This window comes from Poeciliopsis prolifica, unplaced genomic scaffold (genome assembly GCF_027474105.1).
Source record: "Poeciliopsis prolifica strain line A6 unplaced genomic scaffold, Auburn_PproV2 SCAFFOLD089, whole genome shotgun sequence".
Taxonomy (NCBI): domain Eukaryota; kingdom Metazoa; phylum Chordata; class Actinopteri; order Cyprinodontiformes; family Poeciliidae; genus Poeciliopsis; species Poeciliopsis prolifica.
In genome coordinates this window covers 418,415-438,404 of record NW_026562464.1, presented here as the reverse complement: position 1 = coordinate 438,404, position 19,990 = coordinate 418,415, and the positions used below count along the sequence as shown (strand labels likewise).

The window sequence follows — 19,990 nt, the reverse complement described above, 5'->3', positions numbered from 1 at the left end:
AGTATGTGACAGAACCTTGGTCATTTTTATGGTAAGGTATTAAATTTATTAAAAGTTTTTTTTTCTTTCCCCAAATATCACAGTGCCTGGTTACACCCCGGAACCACACAACATGGTCCAGTCAGGTGACATTCCTGAGCAGAGTGTCAAAATTGTTTCTCAAAGAAACCCTGAAAGGTGTTGTAATCACTGAAACCAAAAGCTAAGCGAGGGATAGACACTAGAAAAACACTGGGCTAGAGACCTATGGGTGATGAAACTTATTTAGTTGTCCTGCATGTTGAATGCTGTGTGTTTGATTTTAGGTTCTTTACTTTGCATATGTCAATGTTTTTATGAGCAAGACGCCCTCATATTGGGTAATGTCACTTGTCCAATAAAGCTTTCATAAATCAGCTGAATGTAATCACACGGAGGAACGCCACAGTCTTGCACAACGGGCAGATTGGTACCTGCTACCTCTAAAGGTTGACGAGTCACTGAAACCAGATTTACTATCTTCCATCAAGATTTGAGCCAATAACATCTCTTACATTAGAGTGCAGCAGAGTGACGGACCTCTGCTGCACTCTGATGCAGCAGAGGTAGTAAATAAGTGTTATCGGTTGGCATAGTTTGTATTCCATTATTGTTGACACAATACCAGCTCTTTACACTGTTGAAAGATGTAAGAAAGGAAGAAGCGACACCACAAAACTAAATTATCCAAAGTGATCTCATTATCCAATTCCTAAACCCCTGCTTTTTCCAGGAATCGCTTTTGCCTCTCGGGACTTCTCCTAGAGCTTTCATGACATCCAACCCTCAGCAACATCAGATAGTGGTTGAACTAAGCGGTAAAGTGCAAAGTGCTCCTTCTATCTGACATTTCTCCACAATGGACAGATGAGCAGACCACACTTTGTACCATGAGCCATGCACCAAGGTGCTGGTAGCAAGACAAATGTTTAAAGGTTGGCTGCTAGCCACGGTTCTCTTTAGTAAGCTTGAGTCATCCATACCACAAGGGAAAGAACATTCTTATGGTGTGCAAAATCCTTTCTTATATCCTGCTGGCAATGGAAATGCAAGTCTTCCACAAACTAATGTAAAAGGAAAACAATGTACATTATAACAGACTGTCCAGGAAACATGACAGTTTACCAAATAAATATACCAATTAAGGCAGTTTGTACTTCTCTAGGCTATTAATATTTATCATTTATATTCCCCCATAATATTTTAATAGCTGTTACATTGTTGCAGTGCATAGTTATGGACGGTGATCAGATGGTGGTATTCTTGCAACATGTTCATTTTCGGTTGGATTAACAGCTACTACCTCTGTCAAAGAAAAGACAGAACATTTGTATTCTTCTATGAGCTTCTTATAGTTCATTGTTGAATTAAAATTAGATCATCAAAATTGTTCAACTCATCACTTTCAACAATTACTAGAAAAAAAGATCCATTTTGTTAGCGTTCTAACATCCAATATTTTCAATGTCTCCTAAAGGAGTTGCAAATTTATAATGTTGTGAATCTCTGCAGACTGGTTGCTTATTGTTGAACTGTACACAGACAAACATGTCTTTGTTTTGAAATAACAGTAAAAGTCTGTTTTACAGCAACTGCTCCCCTACGCGCAAAATGCTGAGATGCTTCATACATCATAATAAACTAAATGATTAATAAGTGTTTATTGTGTATTAATAAGGACAGGAGAGAGACAAAACCGTTCAGCTTCTTACCAATTCGTGAGTCAAGGCTGTTTCCATATTTCATGTAGTTTCTAAATCAAACATTTCAGACTGAATTATTGTCATGCAAGTACAATTAGCATTTGTAACCATAATTCTAAAGCATAAAATACAGCACTATATCATTCCAATATAAACTTTCACAACTATTAAAGGGAGCTTTATACTATAGTTGTGAAGCTACCTACTACAAGGCAGCGACTTAGTCTGAAATGTTTAATTTTGCAGCTCTGGTTGAATTACACAGAAGAAATTTGGTTCACTACATGGCAAGAAACTAGTCCGATTTGTCCCTTTCTCACTCTTAATTAATGCATGAGAAGCCCATTAATAATTGTCAAAGTGTTTACAGATTAATTAACAAACCATCTATTAACTATTATAAGTGGAGCATTATTGTAAAGTGGTACCACTGTTTGTTTTTCGACAGTATAGTTCAGAAAGAAATGTATCAGAAAGCCAAACTTTAAATATTGGTGGTCAAAAATTGGCAACAAAACTCTGACCTGTCTATCTCTGATCAAAAATCAGACCTTTAGAATTTCAACATTTTGCAGATTGAAACCCCCAGCTCCAAGCCTCTCAAGGAGAGAAAAAAGAATTCAACACAATTGACTACACACTACCATGCAAACAAAAAAAAGGGTTTTGTAATCGAATAGAGGCGACCTCTGACCCTTCAGCATGGGTACTTCAGAGTCCTCAGCCAGGAAACTTCCCCCACCTTAGGCTGACAAGAGGCAGTTTGACAGGGGTGAGCAAAGAACACAGAGCTTTATTTAACTACAGCACGCATGGTGCTTGGTGGTGGTAGTGGTGGTGGCGGGGGGGTGGAGGTAGTCCGCTGAAACAGTGAGGAGGTGGGGGTTGTACGCTGTTGAGGCGAAATCCCCCTTTTTGTCGGTTGAAACCTGGAGAAATCCCAGAGGCAAATGACCCTTCTCCCTAACTCTGAACACCTGTTCACCTCCATGCAGTGGCTTCCAGGTTCTTGTGAGCATGCTCAGTGGGTGTTAGAAGAGAAGCTAGCGTGGACGGCTGGGTGACACAGAACTCCTAACTATGTCCGCTGAGTCACTGAAATTATACCAATTTAGAAAGGTGTCTGGTGGACATGTCCTCCTCCACCCCCTTCTCCTGCACTGACCCCCATGCTCTTCTCAACTCACCATTCTAACCCACAACTCCCCTCCCTCCTGGCCCCTCCAACCAGCCTCTGGGACCAGAAAGGTTATATTAAAGCCCATTTCTACCTTCCGAGCTCGTCTGAGGAACTTCCAGAGAGGCACTACTCCGTCTCTAAAGTCCAACCAGCGCTTACGAAAAGAAACCAAGCGGCAAAGAAGTCACTGACAGCACTGATCTAGCCGTTCATGGCTGAAGAAGCGACAGACTCTTCAGTCCCCGAACAAAGATGCTCCTGACTGGGAGAAACAAGAAAAGAGGGATCTGCAAACTGATCACCAGCAACCTGCTTGGTCTGGTTGGTGATCAGTTTGCAGAGTGGGAGCTGAGCCACTGCCAGAGCACAGCTGCAATCTGCTGAGAAATCACAACTAGGTGCTAGCAAACATATGAAACCAAACCCTTTAGAGAGAAAAGAAAGCTTTTCTTATGTGCACATATTTTTTTATTGACAAGTGTAATTTAAGAAAAAAATACAGCTCCAGGTTTTCTTAAAAATGTAAAGTTTCTGAAAACTGGACAAAAAGCAGCACATTCTACTTTGTGTGTATTTTGTCTATGCTTTACTGGAATTGTAAAAATTATGTTGATCAGCTTGAATTTCTAAAGACAATGGCGAACAAATGACTGGACAGATTTCAGGATGGACTGCGATGGGGTTGAACCTCGGTACATGCCGGAGCCAGAGTTTGGCCCCAGTATGGACTCACACAACTTTCAATTTCCCAAATAACTTCTCCCTGACTTCACTCTTTTCTTGTTTCTTCCCTTAAATATCCTCTTAAAATGAATCAACCAAATATCTCTATGATGATAAAGATATTTTATGATAGGCTGGAATTTCCAGCCTATCATAAAAGACCTTTAATGATAAAATCTAGACAGTCCAGTCAGTTCGAAAACTGCTCCCTTACTTTTTAGAGAAGTCTAATAAACAACCTTATTTATGGTAATCATGCACAACACAAGTTAACACCTTTAAATAGGAGGATGACAAAAATCATACAAATAAACTACATCCGAATTAAAAGTTAACTTGAAAAAAAACTTTAATCAGTTTTCTTAAGGTTATTTTTACCCAGATCTATTTGAAATTCTGTCATGGCATTGCCATTACTTTGGCTGCTATGCATCAGATGCAGCCAGTTTTCTTTCCCTGAAGCTCTTTTTAAATGGTAGACATTGCTGAGGGGAGGAAGCCTCACTGTTTTCAATAAGTGGAAGCACAACAACAGGCTTTTCCTACAAAATTTAACCCCATATTAATGTTACTTTAGATGTTTTCACAGGTATGTATAATGTTTTGCAGTAAATATTCCTTTGCTGGTTAGATGATTCCTGTACCAAGAAGCTCTTCTTGTTTGGCTGCTTGAAATTAGGAAAAATGCAGTTGACATAAAATACATCCTCCACTGTCATTTCTGCAGCCAGACTCCACTTGGGAGATTAAAAATGGTAGATGGAACATACAGCATATATCTTGTTTCCAAAATGAAATATGGGAAAGATGTCAGATGAGTTTATGTTTAATCTTGCTAATTGTTTTGGTGCTAACTTACTGACTACTAACAGCACTGCAAGCTATTAATATATTTCTATGAAATGTATGCATTTAATCAACAATGTAAAAAACAGAGCTTATGATTTACTGTAATACAAGCCGTCAGAAGGGATAATACACGTATTACAACAGTCTCCAATATGTTGATCACCACATATAGAAGTGAAAGCTGCTGGTAGAAGTTATTGGCAAAGGATTTCTGACGGTTTATTGTTCATTAAAGCAGCGCTCTAACATACCCATTTTTGTGTGAAAGGTTTTTTTTTTTTTGTCTGAACGGATAAGATATGCAGAAACTGTTACAGCTTGTATCAGAAGTAGCAATTAGCAAAGTAGCAAATCCTACCCTCTTGTGACTTACAACCAGAACGCTCTCAACTGGAGCGTGACGTCACTGCCAGCTCAGACGTCTGAGGCGAATCAAACGCAGCAGAAACCTGAAGCTGCTCCAGGTGAGCTCTGACTTTCCCAGGCGGAATTCCGACTTTCCGGAGAAGGTTTGTTCTTTTTCCAACTGGAAACTCAGAAAACCAAAGAGCACTCAAAGAGAGCACTGCATGAATTCCCTTCTGGGGATATAACGACTTACACTACGACAATGGAGCACAAGAAACTGGAGAAATACCAGGGCCTCAGGGAGGAACTGGAGAGGGCCTGGAAGGTGAAGACCACAGTGGTGCCTGTGGTCATCAGGGCCCTCGGGGCAGTAACCCCCAAACTGGATCAATGGCTACAACAGATCCCAGGAACAACATCAGACATCTCAGTCCAGAAATGTGCAGCAGTCCTTGGCACAGCCAAGATACTGCAGGACCCTCAAGCTCCCAGGCCTCTGGTAGAGGACCCGAGTTCAGAGGATAAGAACCACCCGCGGTGGGTGAGAAGGAAATTTTTTTTTATAGCCTATAAATAAACTAACCATCAATTTAAGATGATAATAAATTACATCAAAAACGAATCTGATTTGGGCATCTCTAAACACTCACACAATTTCATTGATGTGCCTAACAAATAAACAGGAAAATCAAATTAATGTTCAAACCAAAATGTTCTGTTTTTTGGACCAAATAGAGAAAACAAATGTCGTGAGAATGCAGTCCAGTGTTTGCCCTGGTTAATGTAGCTACTATACAACGAGTCACAACCTGTACAACCAGCGCCACTTTTCCTTTCATCGGGAAAACCCGCGATGGTCGCCAACAGAGGCCGTGAAAGATGAACAAAACAACGAACTATTGCAACCAAAGGCAACACACGGCATTGCTGAGGTCTGCCAAGGACAAGTGAGGCTCATATTGCGGCTCAAACGGAGACGAGCTTCGTGTTTTCTCCAGAAACAGCCGAGCGCCTCGCGCTGCCCGCCGCTGTTGCTTCCACAGCCTTTTAGACAAATAGATGCGCAGCGCGTTTCTCCGTCTTTTCCTCATGACAGCCAGGCTCCACACTAAAATAAATATTCAAAAAATAAGAAGCAGCGTCTATGGTTAGCTTGCCTCCATACACGCGTCTTACCGTGTCGAAACCTCCCGGCGCGGCAGCGACCAGTGTTTGTACCGGAGGAGGCTGCTCTCCGCTGGCTCCCTCCGACGCCATCTTCGTACTGTAGCGGTCTGCTGGAGTGAGGGTGCATCCGGCACACACATTAACTATTGCGCTGCTGAGGGCGGACCACGTCCCGGACGGTCATTGAAAGGAAAAAAAGAGGGGGAATCTGACCAACTGAATAGAAAGCGAAAGTTCTCCCAACATTCAGGAGAACATGACCCGAGTGTTTGGGCCGCGGCAGCTGTGAGGAGGCGGGGCCAGCAGTCCTGAAGGCGGAGCCAGCAGTCCTGAAGGCGGGGCCAGCAGTCCTGAAGGCGAGGCCAGCAGTCCTGGAGGCGGGGCCAGCAGTCCTGGAGGCGGGACCAGCAGTCCTAGAGGCGGGGCCAGCAGTCATGGAGGCGGGGCCAGCAGTCCTGGAGGCGGGGTCAGCAGTCCGGGAGGCGGGGCCGACAGGCGCGCAGATGCAGGGACCTGGTGAGCTACCTACTGAAAAACAGCAGCCTCCTGGCGGGCTGGCTGGCTCCTTCACAGCTGCAACTGAAATTCTTGATCACTAAATGATAGGTAGGTCATTACAATATTCCTTTAATTGTAAGAAATTCAGAAAAGCATGTTTCCTAAGAAACAATTGAAAGGTTTTTTTCTACTAAAACCCAAATGAACAGGAATAATCATGAAACACTGGTCATAAATAAACAGATATATATATATATATATATATATTATATATATATATATATATATATATATATTATATATATATATATATATATATGTATAAAACTAGTCATCAAAATATGTGTAGTTAGATAAATAGATAAATATATATGTATGGTAATAAATAATTCATAGAAACACAAACTAACACGCAGTAAAGTTGTTGAGTGTCTCAATGTTTCTTTATATATACAACTTTAGAAATCAATGTTTACTTTGATTATAAGTTGTTGTTTTTTTATCTTTTTGTCAAAAAAAAAAATTTTGTTGATCATTATTGATTTGTTAAAACAATACAAAGGGAAGACATCCAAGGATGTGAATACTTTTTTTTTATTGCTTCCAATCGACTGCAAACAGATTTTGTGAATCTGAGGAGCTCAGTGTTGACTTAGTGTGGGTAACTTTGTAGGCTGTTTTTCAGAATATTAAAAAACAGCTTTCTGAGCTTTTAAAGAGTGTCCCTCTTTGATGTCTCTCACACACACACACTAAATGAGAACAAACACTCGGCTGTTACAGTGTGTTTTTCATGAGCTACTGGGGATTTTCAGCAGGGAATCCCATTCCCCTCTGCAGTTACTTCTTTTATACCATCTTGTGTGTCAGATCTTAAAACCTGGCTACCTTTTATTTGCATTTTATTAAAAATGGTATGTGTATATCGGCCACTACACCAACCTATCATTGCAGGGTCGGTGGAGGGGTGTGTCGAGTGATCAGTGGGCAAGAGGTAGTGTACACCATGGACTAAGGATGCAAGTTATCAATTAGAATAGAATAGAATAGATAGAATAGAATAGATGTTCTTAAAAACCAGAGTTTTTCTCTTGTATTAAAAGGGACGTCTGTCTTTTCATATTTCCATAACATAAAGGGCTGAATGTCTGTGTGGAGAAAATAAAAACACTTTTTCGCATCACATGATCAACAACCGGATGTTGCCGCTGGCGCAAACCATGAAGAAGAAACTGACAGGAAGTAGTTGGAGGATCACGGCATGGTGTGTTTTTAAATGATCTATCATGTGAACAAACTTATTCATGTGTGATTTTTTTTTAAATTTCATTTCTTGTTTAATGGAAACACCACAAATGAATAGTTGGGTTTTTTCAATATTAGCGGGAATATTGACAGAAATTTGCCCTCATTTGTCATGGAAACACAGCTGGTGAAGACTATATTTCACCTCGTTACATTTTGTCTCTATATATTTCTCTAGCTCTGCTATCATAAATGATCACCTGTGGGGCTGGACAAGCCAACAGCCTCAGAGTCTTTTTGACCTACAAAGCACATCCAGACAGTCCTGTATTGGAGAAGTACATTTTTGCAGCTGGTTGAGCTGAAAGGATCACCCCAACTGGAGGATCTGGTGAAAACGGTGTAACTGTAAACAAACGGATTAACACTGACGGATGGAGCTACGGGACTCCGTCAGGGACCTTCTTTCAGCCGGGCCCAGAGGCAAGAGCCGTTTAATCTTGTGGGAGTACATGGCTCATATTAGCTCCCTCACTGTTGGAGCAAACACCCGGCACAATGACTCTCTTTCTGTGGACCAGGATGAAGTCGTTTGAGAAGGCAGCCAGGGTGACCAATCACTCATGTCTTGTGTGCTGGTTCTCTTTAGCTCTGCTCAACCAGCAGGCTGGCAGGAAAGGAAGCATAAAGAGTGAGCCGAAGATCCTGGCTCCAGCTTCAAACACGAGGACAAGGGACGCTTAGATAGTGACAGAGAGAGGGGAAGTGGAAGGAAGATGGAGGAGGGAAAACGGGATTTGGGCAATATTTCTGAGTCTTATTCAGCTCTGTTCTGTGCAGATCCAAAGTCAGCATCCTGCCTCTGTCGCTTGTCCGCCTTAGCTCTCCCTGCTCTCCTCCTCAGTTGGTCCTAACGTTCCTGCCTCACACTGTTCCTCTGTTGAGCCACTGGCCCATGACTCAGAGACAAGTGAAGCAGGTGCTTGAGCTAAATAGTGAAAGGTTCTGGTTCTCTTTAGCTCTGCTCTAAACTCAGGATGGCAGACTCATTCCAGAAATAATTCAAGGGGAGAGAATTAGAAGACGTATCATAAAGGTTGATGTAGCAGAGCCAAAAAGTCAAGATGTGCAGCAGCAACCTTAAGGTCATTTTCTAATAAATAACCTATTATCAGCTGAATCTTATAGTCCTGCATGAAGAAATGAACAATAAGTGCCTCTACATCTTTTATGAGAAATATTGTATCTTGAACAAGTGTGAAGGTTGTTGCATTAGATACTGGACCCAGGAGGAGAAACACTGAACCAACAGGATCAGTACAATACAGAGAAATAAAATGAAGACATTTTAGGCTTTAAATCAATATAATTCTAGCAAATAATTCTGATTATGATTAGGATGAGAGCAACACTCTGGAGCCACTTGTTCCAGCGGAGAAGCTGGAACAAGTGGCTGGGGAGAGGGAGGGAAGGAAGGAAGGAAGGAAGGAAGGAAGGAAGGAAGGAAGGAAGGGAAGGAAGGAAGGAAGGAAGGAAGAAGGAAGGAAGGAAGGAAGGAAGGAAGGAAGGAGGAGGAAAGAAAGAAGGAAGGAGAAAGAAGGAAGGAAGAAGGGAAGGGGGGAGGGAGGGAGGGAGGGAGGGAGGGAGGCATGATTAGGATGAATCTACTATAAGTTCAATAGTCATCTTATCACCTGTTCAATTACTTCTTCACAGAAATAGTAAATCATCATGGCAGGAGCTCAATGAAATGAGCGATTTAAAAGATTTCAACAGGGAAGAAATAGGATTTGAGTGACTTTGAACAATCTTTTGTTCAAAGCTGTTGATGCTAGATGTGATGATCAGAGTATTTCAGGAGTTGCTCATCTACCGAGCTTTTCATGTGAAAACATCGCTTAGATTTATAGAGAACTGTCAAAGATCAAATATCCAGTATGTGGCAGTTATGTCTTGAGGAGAATGGACTAATAATACAAATAGGTACAAATGATATAAAGGGAACCACTGGTGCCACCTCTGAACACACAGCTCATCAAACTCTGAAGTGAACAGGCTACAGCAGCCGAAGAGCTCTCCAGATGCAGCTCCTGTCTGCTAACAACAGAGACTACAGTCCACACAGGGTCAGCAGAATTAGACAATAACAGTATGAAAAACATGTCTCAGTTTATATCTGTGGTTTAGATTCACAACAAATGTACATCTCTGAAAATTCATATAATGTAAACATTTTTTACTCTGTATTCATTTCAGCAAGTGAAATGAATACAGATTCATTACACACAGAGTAAAGTATTTCAAGCCTTAATATCTCTTGTCATTTTGATGATTATGGCTTACAATTAATTAACAGTGTGGGGAGGCGCCAAATCTTTTTTGTAAATTAAATCAGAATTTTCAGCATGAAGTGCTCTGAAATGTCCTGCGTTGACAGAAAACACAGAATCAGAGCCAGCAGATGGCATGATGAATGGCAAGTGGACTGAGTTTATGTAGTTTATCTCCTTGTCATACTGACCACTCAAAGCATTTTACACTGGAGCCACATTTGGCAAATGGTAAATGCCTTGTATTTGTACAGTACCTTATCAAATCCAGAGAATCCCAAAGCACTTCACATTACATTCAATCATTCAGACACTCTGACGGTGGCGTGCTCCTGGATAGCTGCCACAGCTGCCTTGGTGCAGGCTGACAGCGAGGCAGCCATTCTGCAGCCCTCTGACCATCAACAGGAGGTAAGGCAGGGTGAAGTGTGGTGAACTGCAGCACTGACTCCACCATTGTCAGAATCCATTCACACTTACACATGCCTTGCCCAGTGGCACATTGACAGATGAGAGGAGGAAGCTGGAACCAATACTTACAACTTTTGTGCTCTGTGATTGCAAGACTACTCTCTCCACTTCCAACTCTGTGATCCCACTTCGAACCCCAAACGGTCACTGACTGTGGAATCTTCACACATAGGCTGCAAGCAGTGTTGATTCTCTACCTCTCCACTGTCTGGGAGCTTGATTTCCAAATAATTTGCAAACCTTACTTTCATTTGAAAAGAAGACTTTGGATCAATGAACAGCAGAACAGTTCCTTCTCTCTTTTGCCCAAGAGACTTCTGATGATGTCTTTTGACAGGAATGCCTCTGTCTTGGCATTCCTGTCAAGTTTTGGACACAGGAAATATTTATCTGCTGCTGCCATTCGAGCTGGGGCAGGGGGCGATGAAGACTACAGTCAGAGGGAAGGGGCATGGGGGGTGTAATGATGTGCCACGTAATTATTATAATATGGGAAATTTTCAGCAAAATACTCATATGGGAGCATGGCGGGAAAGAGGAGTAAAAGTCGGCAGTTTCCTGGCCAAAACAGGAGACTTGACAGGTATGATTCTTGGTGACTCCAGCCTCAGTTCACCTCTTGAGGAGATTCTGACTCATTTTAGGGATGTTACAACATGAGCATTCAAATGGCAAAATACAGTAAGATTAACCAAATGGTGCATCTTACATCTTTGCACTGGATTGCACATCTTTCACTAATAATTACTAAATTAAACCAAACCAGTTTGGTACAACGAATATTAGTTAAAAATTGCTGAAATAGATTTTCATGTTGTTTAGTAATAATAGTTTTGAGAATATCGCCTCCTAGTGGTCAAAAACCTTAACTGTAAATGCGTTTGCACTCAATTCCCCGAATAAGGTTAGGAGTTTTATCTAAAATATAGTTCAGTGGTATTGTTTGCTCTCAAAATAGTAACCAGCTGTGAAATATATATATATATATATATATATATATATTATATATATATATATATATATATATATATATATATATATATATATATATATATATATATATATATATATATATATATATATATATATATATATATATATATTATATATAATATATATATATATATATATATATATATATATGTAAAATTCCCTTCTCACCCACCACGGGTGGTTCTTATCCTCTGAGCTCGGGTCCTCTACCAGAGGCCTGGGAGCTTGAGGGTCCTGCAGTATCTTGGCTGTGCCAAGGACTGCTGCACATTTCTGGACTGAGATGTCTGATGTTGTTCCTGGGATCTGTTGTAGCCACTGCTCCAGTTTGGGGGTTACTGCCCCGAGGGCCCTGATGACCACAGGTACCACTGTGGTCTTCACCTTCCAGGCCCTCTCCAGTTCTTCCCTGAGGCCCTGGTATTTCTCCAGTTTCTCGTGCTCCTTTTTCCTGATGTTGCAGTCACTTGGTATTGCTACATCTACCACAACGGCTTTCCTCTGATGTTTATCCACTACGACAATGTCTGGTTGGTTCGCCATTACCATTTTGTCTGTCTGGATCTGGAAGTCCCACAGGATCTTAGCTCTGGCGTTCTCCACCACCTTTGGGGGTGTTTCCCACTTTGATCTCGGGGTTTCCAGTCCATATTCTGCACAGATGTTTCTGTACACTATGCCTGCCACTTGGTTATGTCGCTCCATGTACGCTTTCCCTGCCAGTATCTTGCACCCTGCTGTTATGTGCTGGACTGTCTCAGGGGCCTCCTTGCACAACCTACACCTTGGGTCTTGTCTGGTGTGGTAGATCTGGGCCTCTATTGCTCTGGTGTTTAGGGCCTGTTCCTGGGCGGCCAGGATGAGGGCCTCTGTGCTGTCCTTGAGTCCAGCTTTTTCCAGCCATTGGTAGGATTTACTGATATCAGCCACTTGGGTTATTTGCTGGTGGTACATCCCATGTAGGGGCTTGTACTCCCATGATGGTATCTCTGGCACCTCAACCTCCGTTCCCTGTTGTCTGAGACATTCACTGAGCACATTGTCTGTTGAGACTTTGTCCCTGATGTATTTATGGATCTTAGTTGTTTCGTCCTGGACAGTGGTTCTCACACTCACTAGTCCTCTGCCTCCGTCCTTGCAGCTCGTGTATATATATATATATATATATATATATATATATATATATATATATATATATATATATATATATATATATATATATATATATATATATATATATATATGAAAAAAAACCCCAAAGCACTTCAGTGTACATAATATGTACACTGGGTACTTTTGTCAGACTAAAGAAAGTTCAAACCAGAAGTTAAAATCCACTGAACATAAAGAGACACACCTTGGACCAAACACAAGTCATATAGTCTAAGACAATGATATTGTCCAAATGTAAACACACCAGCCACCTGTACGGGAAGGTGCAGAGCAGGATGTACTTCCTGAGGAGACTGCGGTCCTTTAACATCTGCAGCAAACTGCTGTGGATGTTCTACCAGTCAGTGATCGCCAGTGTCCTCTTCTACACGGTGGTGTGCTGGGGAGGCAGCACATCCAAGAAGGACACGTCCAGACTGGACAAACTGATCAGGCGTGCCGGCTCTGAGGTCGGCATGAAGCTGGACTCTCTGGTGACGGTGGCAGAGGCGAGGACACTGAACAAACTGCTGGACATCATGGACGATAGCAGCCACCCTCTACACGCCGTCATCAGCAGCCAGAGGAGCCTGTTCAGTGACAGACTGCTGCTTCCCAAGTGCCGGACCAATAGATTCAAGAACTCCTTTGTCCCCACGCCTTCAGACTGTACAACTCCTCACTGGGGGGTCGGAGGTGACACAGGACAGAGGGAAGAAGGAGTAGTTTTTCTACAAATGTGAACTCCATATTTATCAGGCCAAACCATACAGTGCAATACCATATCACTGGTCAATCTATCCACCAAATTGCTATATTTTCCTTTTGTGTAGTATTTATATTCTTATTACATTTACTGTGTATTGTATTTAATTTGTATATTTTTTTTTTTTGTATTTTTTTGCGTATGCTCACTGTGTGCCACTTTTTTGCCTGTGAGCTGCTGGTAACTTTAATTTCCTGAGGGAGGCTTCCCACGGGATCAATAAAGTACAAGTCTAAGTCTAGTCTAAGTCTATCTAAATTTGAAGAAAGATACAAAAAAAAAATCTCTAAATCTCTTAGTTCTCACTAAGTTTTCTGGCATTTAGCAAATAGAAATAATTTTGGTACCTCTAACTGACCTGAAACAGTTTGGTTTGATGTAAACAGTGATTTATTTTATGTAAATATCTGATTTGAACTGTAGGTGTGTGGTTCCAGTCTGAGGCTGCAGTAGAGGGTCAAACTGGAAGGGGGAGAAAATACTCTCCCTATGTAAGATGTTTTGAAATCTTTGCTTCAAAAAGTAATCATTTGCTGACTGGAGTCTCCTTCAGGTGGGCGGGGCTATCAAACCTGATAGGGAAGCATGTTATCTTGTTCTTCTCAGAGTGTGTTTCCATGAGACATATTCTCTGCTACACCTCAAATTCAGGGTTAGAATATTCTGTCAGGCTTCAGCTTAATCCAGTGTGTGACCAGGGCTCTCAAACTCCAGTGATTTCCAAAGAGCCCTGCTGACAATCTTGTAATTATTATTCAAATGTGTGGACAGTGAACCTGGATGATTGCAGTTTAAGACTCCTTGTATAATTCCAAGAAGGATTTTTCTGTCATGAATAGGCTTTTAACGACTAGAGCAGTTTTAGACTTGCCTTTTAACTTACACTTTATTGAAAAACACAACAAAAAACATAATGTTAGAAAATTGATTCTTTGTGTGTTAGAAATATATTCAGAAATGCTCTCAGAAACTATCTTGACAAATAAAACTGATGAGACATGGAAGATGACAGACGGTTCCTGTTGGGGAAACCAGCAGATAAAACACTGCGGCACAAGAAATGTCAACATTTAGTTCGACTATTCATATTAACAGATTTCTACAAACTGTGTTTACTGTGTGAACCCATACAGGTGACTTTGTTTTATTGTTTTTTTTTAAATTACTGTCTAACAATTGTACAATTTGTTCAGTCTGGTGATGTCATTCTTGCTCATCTCAGTTGCCGTTCCAAAAGAAATGCTTGAATCGGGAATGGGAACCATAGTGGGTTGATTGTTTGCAGAGAATGCATACCTGGAAGAAAACAGAAAGGTTCATCCAACAGAAATTAAACAGAAAATCATAAACTGTTTTACTGAATAAGGTTTGTGAAAAAGCTAAATAAAGGACAGAGTGCAATACGTTCAGCTGCTCACCAAACTGTTTGTGTACGGAGTTAAATTCCTCATTTTATATTAACTGAAAATTCCAATGAATATTGATAATACAACTCTTTCAAAGACTATCTGAAACAATGTTAGATTCCAAGTATAGAAGGAAGTCTCTCCAAACCTGTGGTAATGCATGACAGAGTTGTAGTCATAGGGGGTGTTTAAGTTCAGAGTGTCAAGAATGTCAAAGGCGTACGCAAAATCTGGGAGAAAAAAAAAGAAAACAATGATAAGATTTTAGCAGGATAGCTTCTGTATAAATCATACACTAAACGTTATCTGTTGCTCTTGTTAGTAGCTCAGGCTCTGACCAGACTGGATGTTCTCCCAGAGGATTCTGATGTACTGGTCCCTGTCGGAGCGGCACTGCTCATGGTTGAAGCCGAGGGCGTGGAGCAGCTCGTGCTGGACGGTGCTGTGGTAGATGCAGCCCGCCCGGTCCAGAGACAGCGTCTGGCTGTAACCAAGCCGGCCAACATACGAGTAACAGCTGCACACACAAATGATACAGTTGTGTGCATTTCACTGGGATTTTAGGTGAGAAAGCAGCAAAGTGTACATCAGGACAGACTGAAAAATCTGACAAACAACATAACTATGACCAGATACCCATAGCATGATACCATGTTTCATGTTTCAGAGTGGGGACGTTTTATGAAGAGTGATTTCTAGTGCCAGTTGTTGTTTTCCATTATTACATGCAATAAATTTGCACATAACTACTCTATTTTCCTTCCAATTCATCATCAACCAAAATGAAATTCTAAAAGTGCTTTATTTGATTATAATAAATTCAGGGGTTTGTTTCTGAAAACTCAGGTGATGCAAAAAAAAGTGTGTCCGTTGCAGTTGTGCTAAACATATCTTTTTTCACACTGCTGGAAAAAGAACCGACATCCAACAATGCAAAAACATTTTATCAAAAAATTAGTTTTTCTTCCCCCAAAATAGGTATGTTTCCCTTAGGCAAATTTATTTCTTGTAATTGCAATTAGCACAATTTTATGGTTAACGGCAGGTCTTTTGAACTTTTTATGTTAAGTTTAAGTAATTGGACATTGAAAGTTCTTCAAATTTATTGAATATATAAATGATGTACCTAAAATAATAAAAATTGAAAAATAAAAGAAAAACCCACAGAACTAAGAGACAAAAAATGGCCCCTTGAACGCACACCGGACACTCATTAAGCTAAATGCTTTGTCATTATTTCTGATGTTTTTTTCAGTGTTAGCTTATTTTTTTAAGTTGATGTATTTTCTTCCACTATGCAGATGTTTGTGCTTATTGTCATTTTTCACTCAGGATGTGCAGTTTGCAGTGTTACCCGTTGAGCGACTGGATGCTCAGATAATCTCTCTCGTTGCTCCGCCTGGTGAAACGGATGCAAGAAACGTCACTGAAGGACTGCAGGCCTCGCTCAATGATGGAGAGTTCCCGGGAAGCTGCAGAAAGACAAAAATCAGAATAAAGTCCTTCCCACAAAAACCTCTTTCCTCCATGTCAGTGTGGAAACAGTTCATTCATTGTCGTTTTATGTAATGCCCGTTTTAAAAATAGGAAAGGATACCATCGCAAAACTCTTTCAGAGTTACAATGTGTTGTAAAAATAAATAAACAAATAAAAAATAAGTCTGTCGTATCCGCACAATGAGTTTGAATCAAATAAAAACATGCTGTGTTTTCTCCTGGGTCATACTGTAGTGATTGGCGATGGCGTAGGGGATGTAAACTTTTCCGTCTGCAGATTTGGGCCACAGGCAGCCGCGCGAGGTGCACTGATCTGCATTCCTCTCATTCTTACTCTTGTAGGCAATATCATCTATTACAAGGGGCTCATCCTCCATGTGCACTGGCAAAAAATATGCAAGGTTAGTTCACTGACATGAATTTTATATTGATATAGAAATATACAAATACATTGTGGAAATTTACAAAGATTTGCAGGATTTTGGTCATGCCTACAAAAGCCCCGACTTATCTATAATTACTAAGGACCGATACTCAAAAGTTTGTGTTTATGGATGACAGAAATAACACTTCAAAAACTATTCAAAAGCCTAAAATGAATAGATTTATGCCCATAAAGAGTGTGTGTAAACTTCTCCTCAGTGCTGTATGAAGAAGTAAATCAATGTTTCTGTAAACTGGAAGACTACAATGGAAAAACAATTTAAAATAGATTAAAGGAAAACACCCAGATGGTTAAAAGATGTTGAGGGGAAAATGACTCATTTATTCATGGAACTTGTATTAAAGTTAGGCTCTTAATTCAAGTTTGGATTTTCAAAAAGACAAACAATTATTGTTAATAATTATCTACTGACTGAATATAATTTTCAAGAAATAGAGATATGCTCTAAGGCTACCTTATCTGAAGATAGATGATCACAAACATAAATGGAGGGAGAGAAAGCAAACCAGAGCTACAACACTGCCTTTTAGTTTGAAAAGAGGAGAAAAACTATCCAGACCTAATCTTTTCTAACCACATATTCAGAATGATTGTTTTCAGATTCTCACCAACATCTTTGTTAGCTCTCCACAGGAGCTCAGAGACGGACAGTTCCTGGTCAGAGAGCAGGAAGGGAGAAAAATAAAAGTAAAACACAAAAATAAGGAAAACAGGCCACAGGTGTCAGTCAGTTCTGGCAGATCTGAACTTTGGTTTGATGACATCAATATGAAAAACATCAGACTGGGAACCAAAGAGCTCTGTTAAGATAAAAGCACATCTTATGAAGTTGGGATATTATTCCTCCAGAGGAATCGCCTCAAACCAGATGTTGGACTAGAATTTATTTCAATGTCATTTAATATCAGCTCCTCATTTTCAACAGTGGACCAACAAAGATTGAAAAAGATTATTATTTTGGAGAAAGTTTCATCAACATCAATATGCCACTATAAATAGCATGTTTGAAAGAGGAAAAGCCTTTCAGACTCTGAGCTCAAAGCAAAATGCCAAAGAAAACCAAACTATTTCTTTTGGAAATTATAGAATATTTGTTTTCATATCATATCTCGGTAGAATAATTTGTTTGTTACTAAATGAAATCTATTTGTCCCATTTGACGTTTGCTGTGAATGATGTAAACTCACTGACAAATGAAGGAATTAGTCCAAGTTTGTCATCTATTGAACGTTCAGAAACTACAGCGGCTTGTAATGAACCACAGCGAAGCTCAAATAACCCAAACAGGAGGTCATTCATAACCACAGGAGGTCATTCATAACCACAGGAGGTCATTCATAACCACAGGAGGTCATTCATAACCACAGGAGGTCATTCATAACCACAGGAGGTCATTCATAACCACAGGAGGTAATTCATAACCACAGGAGGTCATTCATAACCACAGGAGGTCATTCATAACCACAGGAGGTCATTCATAACCACAGGAGGTCATTCATAACCACAGGAGGTCATTCATAACCACAGGAGGTCATTCATAACCACAGGAGGTCATTCAGTCTCTCTCTTTGTTTTAGCACACCCGTTGCCCTGGCGACTGCCTTTGCCCCGAGCCGAGCAGAGATGACGTTAAAAACAAAACATTCAGTCAATTTTAGGTTTTCAGGCTTCAGATTATTAATAAGCCTCTCAAGAGCACAACCCCAAGCCGAGCTAATCTAAACTCCTGCTCTGCTCGTCAGAGTCCATCTTTCAGTCCCTTTTTTTGGTTCATTGAACCTAAACGCACTGAATTGCTGTTGAAACAATAATTACTGAGATCTTTCATTTGAAAACGTTTTGGATCTTGAATATTTTCATAATGGCGTCAGAAGAGGACGTGTTGGTTTCAGATTCAGTTTGTCTCCTACTGCCCAGATCAACTCATTAATTGATCTACATTTAAGATAAAAGAACATTTAAGATGTAAAACATCTTAAATGTCGAACATTTAAGATGTTCTACAAGACAAATCAGGACTGTACACACTGTAAAAATGGTCAAATAATTGTATTAAGTTAGAAAAAACATCTTTTTACTGAATACTGTCATTTCAATGTCACCCTGACGGATCCTCACCTTGCTCTCCTCTGCCCAGCAGGAAGTGAAGCCCACCACCAGGACCATGATGACTTTTAACACCACCACCATCTTACCAACCTGTAAAGTACAGCATTAACACCTGCATCCCCCTGAAACTCCTACTTATACACCATCTATATTTACACACTTGTGAACACATGAGTCGTTGGTGATAAGACATTGCCTTGAAAACAGGCTGCCTGTTCCCACGATGAGCACACAGAGAAAAGTGCCTGAATGAGCAAAAAATAAACGTCTATGTGTTTTTTGAGGTCATTTTGTGGGTGAGAGGTGCATTTCTTTTTAAATTGTTACTTCCAAGTTTCCTTTGAGGTGTTTTCTGCTGGTTCTCAAGACAAAAAGAACATGATGTTAGAAAAGAAAAGGATTAGTCTTTCTAACCTAATCCTTCCGCTTATCCAGGACAGGGTTGCAGTCGGTAGGCCCAGACTTCCCTCTCCTCTGCCACTTGTTCCAGCTCCTGCAGTGGAATCCCTCAGCATTCCCATACTACCTCCAGGGTGTCCTGGGTCTTCCTCTGGGTCTCGTTATGGTGGGACGTACCCAGAACACCTTGCACCTTGACATGGAGAAGGAACTCAAATCTTCTCTGGCTCAAAACCTTGAGATGCAATCCTGAGGCCACCAAACTGGATCCCCTCAACACCTTGGCTACACCTAGATATTCTGTTCAACATGCCACCCAGATTTGATCACTAGATTATAGCTATGATTAGTTTCAGGTTTTTTCTCGCTTTAGAGGCATTTGAGTCCTCAAACAGGAAAACGGGTTGTGAAAGAGGGAAGACATGGCATCACACCAGGACTAACCTGTGGGTTGTGCATTTTACCTCTGCCTTAGTTTCTTTATCGTTATTTTCTAGTTACAAAGAACTTGTGGTGTTCAAAAAGTCATTCCTCAAGGGCCGATATAACCTGTATGGTTTAGTTCTGCTAAACAAGCCATTTGATCCAGGTGTGCTGAACCAGGAAGAGAACTAAAGCATGCAGGAAGCCCATGAGGACTAACTGAACTAAACCTTTTGTTTCTCATACTAAAGTGTAATTTCTGTTCAGC

General features: G+C 40.7%; 2 protein-coding genes across 6 annotated transcripts in view; both read right to left on the bottom strand.

The window, feature by feature from the left end:
* cttnbp2 (cortactin binding protein 2) overlaps positions 1-6,275 on the bottom strand; it is an 86,670-nt gene extending 80,395 nt beyond the window's left edge. For 4 of the 5 annotated variants that reach the window (XM_055022720.1, XM_055022721.1, XM_055022722.1 and 1 more), the window contains exon 1: positions 5,998-6,275. In XM_055022720.1, coding sequence (XP_054878695.1) covers positions 5,998-6,078 — 81 coding nt within the window. In that variant the 5' untranslated portion in view covers positions 6,079-6,275. The remainder of the gene's footprint in view (positions 1-5,997) is intronic. The other variant, XM_055022724.1, reaches the window with a different exon arrangement.
* Positions 6,276-14,554: 8,279 nt separating this feature from the next.
* On the bottom strand, positions 14,555-19,009 carry LOC129353405 (high choriolytic enzyme 1-like). Its single transcript, XM_055022726.1, has 7 exons — positions 18,910-19,009; positions 17,400-17,445; positions 16,576-16,728; positions 16,204-16,321; positions 15,188-15,366; positions 14,998-15,079; positions 14,555-14,739 (listed from the first exon to the last, which is right to left on the bottom strand). The coding sequence occupies exons 1-7, from the start codon at positions 18,979-18,981 to the stop codon at positions 14,613-14,615; spliced, it is 777 nt and encodes a 258-aa protein (XP_054878701.1). The 5' UTR covers positions 18,982-19,009; the 3' UTR covers positions 14,555-14,612.
* Positions 19,010-19,990: the final 981 nt, after the last annotated feature.